The sequence below is a fragment of the Hipposideros armiger genome, unplaced genomic scaffold (assembly GCF_001890085.2).
Source record: "Hipposideros armiger isolate ML-2016 unplaced genomic scaffold, ASM189008v1 scaffold_549, whole genome shotgun sequence".
Lineage (NCBI taxonomy): Eukaryota > Metazoa > Chordata > Mammalia > Chiroptera > Hipposideridae > Hipposideros > Hipposideros armiger.
The window spans coordinates 1,145,513-1,150,856 of NW_017731899.1; the positions used below are offsets into that span (position 1 = coordinate 1,145,513).

The 5,344-nt window shown below is 36.6% G+C and overlaps 1 protein-coding gene across 1 annotated transcript in view; it reads left to right on the plus strand.

Annotated features, from left to right (window-relative positions):
* Positions 1–4,971, plus strand: part of CUZD1 (CUB and zona pellucida like domains 1) — an 11,279-nt gene extending 6,308 nt beyond the window's left edge. The window contains exons 2-6 of the mRNA XM_019669162.1: positions 252–469; positions 928–1,106; positions 2,134–2,525; positions 3,333–3,601; positions 4,680–4,971. Of these exons, the coding sequence (XP_019524707.1) occupies positions 252–469; positions 928–1,106; positions 2,134–2,525; positions 3,333–3,601; positions 4,680–4,852 (1,231 nt within the window). The 3' untranslated portion in view covers positions 4,853–4,971. The remainder of the gene's footprint in view (positions 1–251; positions 470–927; positions 1,107–2,133; positions 2,526–3,332; positions 3,602–4,679) is intronic.
* Positions 4,972–5,344: the final 373 nt, after the last annotated feature.

Below are 5,344 nucleotides of genomic sequence, written 5' to 3' on the forward strand. Positions count from 1 at the left end.
GGGCACTTTTCAAAGACTTGGATATAAAAAGGAAACAGTACTGCTATTACCAATTGAACTAAGTTGACTATTTTTCTGAAGATTTGGAGGTTACTTCAGGGACTGGCCCAACCCCAGGTTTGTCATCATAAACCTGAGATACTATTGTCAGGAAAAATCCTTACTCACTGAAGATTGGCGTGATGGGGATTATAGAACATAGAGCTGAGTAGGCGTAAAAAGCTTTCTCACCAGAGGCCCTGTTTCTCTAGCCTGGAACTGGACGAGCAGTGCAGATTTGATTTTGTGGCTGTCTATGATGGCTCCTCTACCTCCTCTGGGCTGCTGGGACAAGTGTGTGGCCGTGTGAAGCCCACCTTCGAATCCTCGTCAGATTCGCTGACCGTCGTGCTGTCTACCGATTATGCCAACTCCTACCGGGGCTTTTCTGCCTCCTACACATCAATTTATGCAGAAAACATCAACACAAGTAAGTCACTTTCCTCCGCTATTTCGAGCTCTCTGGAGATTGTGTATGTAGAAACGACTCCTTAGTTTTTAGCCAATAGGTGGCTGTCCCTAGGAGCCAGCCTGTCACATATACTTTGGAACATACTCATAGTCAGAAGCTTGAGTTCTGTGCATTGCTTAATACAAAAGGAAATGAATGATTTTATTGACCTGAAAAAGATTTGTGCAGAAAATTCTCTTTCCCTTAATGCCTTTTGTAAAGGACAATGAAAAATATTAGATTTGCCGATTCCAGCTGCAAATAAGGTCCCAGTGAATATTGTAAAGCAGAGAATCACTTGCTTTGCTATCTCAGGCTTCTGAGTACAGTTTAGGGCAAAATAGGTTTTGAGTTTTTATATATTTTTCTGCACACATAGCTTTTTAAGATCCAAAGTTCCTAGTTGATAATCCTTTTTTTTGTTTGTTTTTGAACAGCATCTTTAACTTGCTCCTCTGACAAGATGAGAGTTATCATCAGTAAATCCTACCTGGAATCGTTTAATTACAATGAGGTTAACTTACAATTACAACTAAATGACCCAACTTGTAGACCCAAAGTATCAAATGTTGTGGAATTTTCTATTCCTCTTGATGGATGTGGCACAATCAAAAAGGTAACGTGAAACATTGATAGCTGGGTCTTGTCAGGTACCAAAGGCATGTTTTTGGGTAATGCTGACAGTATAATGTTTGCTGGCTGCTTTAACGAACAACTTCTAAACCTTAGTGGTTTAACACATGGTAAGTGTGTGTGGACATATAAGTGCACACACTGTTTTACACACAAATGCCAAATTACTGCATTCATTTTCAGGGTAACTAGAGGGTGGTTATCTTTCCCAGAAGGTAAAGAACTCTGACTACTCTCTGGAGAGAGTTTGAACATCTATGCGCTGTGGGTTGAATAGCCTACTACAGGCATAGAAAATGTTAACATCTCATATGTAGCACAAACCTAGCTGTATTTTTATGATCTTCTTTTCCCTGTAAAGACAGAATGTAAAAGCATTATCCTTCTTTTAAACATAAAGGACATAAGTTTGTGATTTGTTCTACATTTTCTAGAACTTCAAGATCTCAAACTGTTTTTAACCTGTGGGACCCCTTTAGGATACACGCCCTAAACTTTTTACTTAGGTCGTTAAACAACAGGAATTGATAAGGATAGAAGTAAATTATGGATTTTTGGCCCAAATGAACATCCGGGCTATTACAATGTGAATCTCTAGGGACGGCAGCCTGGGGAGGACCTATGCAGGACACCTGTCTGTCTGCACACATTTGGGGAACTGCCCAGTTAGCCACACTAAGTGCTGCTTACAGAAGGCAAAACATTACTGAGTCTAAAGTCCTTATAAGGCTAGAAATTGACATTCAAATTGTTTTTAATGTAACTGAAAATATTCTGTCCAATTCTCCAAGTCTTTCAAACCTGGCTGTATCTGTGGTCTCACAGTTTTTCTTCCTGCCAAGAATATTTCTTAAATAAAACACATTTAAGGTTGATAGTATTCTGACATGAAAGCCGTTAGCTTGTGATTTAAGAAAATATGTCTCTCCCTGCAAATGGTGTTCACATCTCTGCTCTAGAATATTACTGGACTTTAAAATACAATGTTTGAATTCCATCTTGTTCTCCAGGTAGAAGAGCATTCAATTACTTACACCAATATAATCACCCTCACCACGGCCCCATCTTCTGATGTGATCACCCGTCAGAAACACCTCCAGATTATTGTGAAGTGTGAAATGGAACACAATTCCACCGTGGAGATGATGTACATAACAGAAGATGACGTAATACAAAATCAAAATGCCCTTGGCAAATATAACACAAGCATGGCTCTTTATGAATCCGATTCATTTGAAAAGTCTATACTAGAGTCACCATATTATGTGGATTTGAACCAGACTCTTTTTGTTCAAGTCAGTCTACACACCTCAGATCCGAATTTGGTGGTGTTTCTGGATACCTGCAGTGCCTCTCCCACGTCTGACTTCGCACCTCCAAACTATGACTTAATCAGGAATGGGTATGTACTGATAGAGGATATTCTTTTTCTGAGGATTAGTCATGACTTTAACGAAGCAATATTTTGTGTGTATATGCATATAATTAATATGTATATATTTCTAGCACTACTACCGTGGAATTTAATAAAATTTAATCATTTTATAAAATACTGTTACTGTGCACTAGTTACAAGTAACATAAGTGAAAACATTTCTGTCTGTAGCCATAGTCCATACACACTAGAATTTTAAGTGCATTTACAACATTTTTGCTGGTAGAAACAAATTTATTTTTGGGTAAGAAGGCTTTCATTGCGTTTTTGCTGTTTTTCACATTTTCAATATGAAAATTTTCAAGTATTTTCAATAACGCCCCAGAAGATTATTTCATCTGTCTTTAGAACATAAACATAATGTAATTAGGAAAGCATATATGGCATTCTTAAAAAAAAAAAGTAAAGTTCTTTTTTGAAAGTTTTCCCTTTTTTTTTTTCTATAAGCCAAAGGTCTTGAATTACATCGACCATACTGACACATTCATAGCAAGTATGTAAAGTAAGGTGTTTTTAGTTCTAATACGTCAGAATTGACTTTCTAATGAATTCACATGGGCTCGGAATTTTAGAGCTGGAGGGAACTTTATCTTACCCAGAAATCAGGTGCATAGTCATAGTCAGTGTAGTCTGAGCTAAAAACATTGTCTTTCTAGAGAAGTTTGTGGATCCACAAATTAGACAGTTCAAAGAAAATTTTATATCATCTCTTTTTAAAACTGAAAAGGCTGAACTTCTGTGAACTTTCTAAAAGTGTCATAAATTTGGTTCCAGATGTAATCGAGATGAGACTTGTGAGGTGTATCCCTTATCTGGACACTATGGAAGGTTCCAGTTTAATGCCTTTAAATTCTTGAGAAGTCTGGGCTCCGTGTATCTACAGTGTAAGGTTCTCATATGTGACAGTGGAGACCCTCAGTCTCGTTGCAACCAAGGCTGTGTCTCTAGAAGGAAACGAGACATTTCTTCATACAAATGGAAGACGGATGCCATCCTAGGACCCATTCGTCTGAGAAGGGATCGAAGTGCAAGTGGAAATTCCGGTAAGAAAAAAGCTGTTTCGTGATCTAGGAATGCTACTTAGCTCAAAAAATGCTGCTCAAACGTACTTGTCACCCTTCTTAAGCAGGTACCGTTTTGGGATTTATGATAGTTTCAGCAAAGCCCTAAATAAGGTAGGAGTTTTAAGCACAGAAGATTAATTTATAGTTTCCTTAGCTGATAATATGTAAACGATGGACCATTTAAGCATATTATAGACTGATAATTTACCATTATTCATAGGGCTTTTGAGTATAAATGTAACGGTCTCACATCTAAACACAACCCTTTCCCTTAGCTTCCTGACTCCTTATTACAGACACTATGGTAGATAAGAAAATCAAAAGCAATGTATTTTAACTCCTAAATGAGTAAAATAAGATGAACTAGCATCCACACTATCACCTATTTGGAAGAAAAGCTATTTTTTGGTAAAAAAACAGAGAAAATAATATATTTTCAAGACAGCCCTGCTTGTTTTTAAAGGATTGAAACCTGAGCTCAGCTGGGTTGCATGGGAAAGAGGTAATGATAAATACTCAAGGGTAATCCATCATTAAATGGTTTAGGATATGCCATAATTAAATGAAAACTGCTTATTAGAATTTATCTTATGTGAAAATGACCCTGGCATAAAAGAATTCTATGATCTCTGTCTTTATTATTATCATTTAAATAGACTATAAAGGAGTATGATTCTGGTTTGTCCAAAATATTTCTATGACAAAGACAAGAAAAGTATGCAAACAAAAATGAAATTCAGTAATTTTCATAAATACATTCACTGAAAAGATGCTGCACCTATGATTGTTAGTTTGGAAATTAGTGAATGAAAGTTATTATAAAAGTAATGTACATGTTAGAAAAATGTCTTTTTTGTGTTCCAAGGGAAGAAACTAATTGCTTCTCTATTCATTCACATATTTGATAACAATTCCTGTATGTTGTGTTGGCATTATATATTCTACATTAATTGATGTGTGAAATTCATAGGTTATGTAGAGATATAAATGTATGAACATTTTGTAATGCAAAGTAATACGTTTCTTTAAATTACCTTTATCTTGTCTCCAATTATAGGATTTCAGTATCAAACACACGGGGACGAAACTCAGAATCAATCTTTCAACAGCCTGCACCTATTTTCATTCATGGTTCTCGCTCTGAATGTTGTGATTGTGGCTGTGGTCATCGTGAGGCATTTTGTGAATCAGAGAACAGACTACAAATACCAGAAGCTACAGGATTATTAACTAAAGGTTTCAGCCTTAAGGGAGACACATCCCTCCGGAGTACAGAAGGAAACACTACAAGACTACATGCATAGGGAATAAATTAGGGAGGGCCTCATCAGAGTGACATACAGGCCCTCCTGTCATTGTGGTCATGGTGTGTTTCCTTGCAGGATGATTGACATGAACAAGCATTGTACGTTAGCTCTCATGTTACAAAAAAACTAAAGCCACCAAAATATTAAACAAATTAAAAAATGCATTGTTTATGAAAAAGAATGTTAAGTAAACATTTGGTGATAAGAAAAGGGTTATTTTTACTTAAGAAAAGTAGTCTTCAGCATTAGATGTATTTATTTTCTAGATGCAGAAAATGCTACCTTTTGAAGCACATACAACAGTTCTAATTACTGAAACTAAAGTGACAGCGAGAACTGTCATCTCCTTGGTTCATAGACCTTACTGCGTAAGTGCAATCTCGGCACATCACACCTCAAACATCTAGAAAAGGGT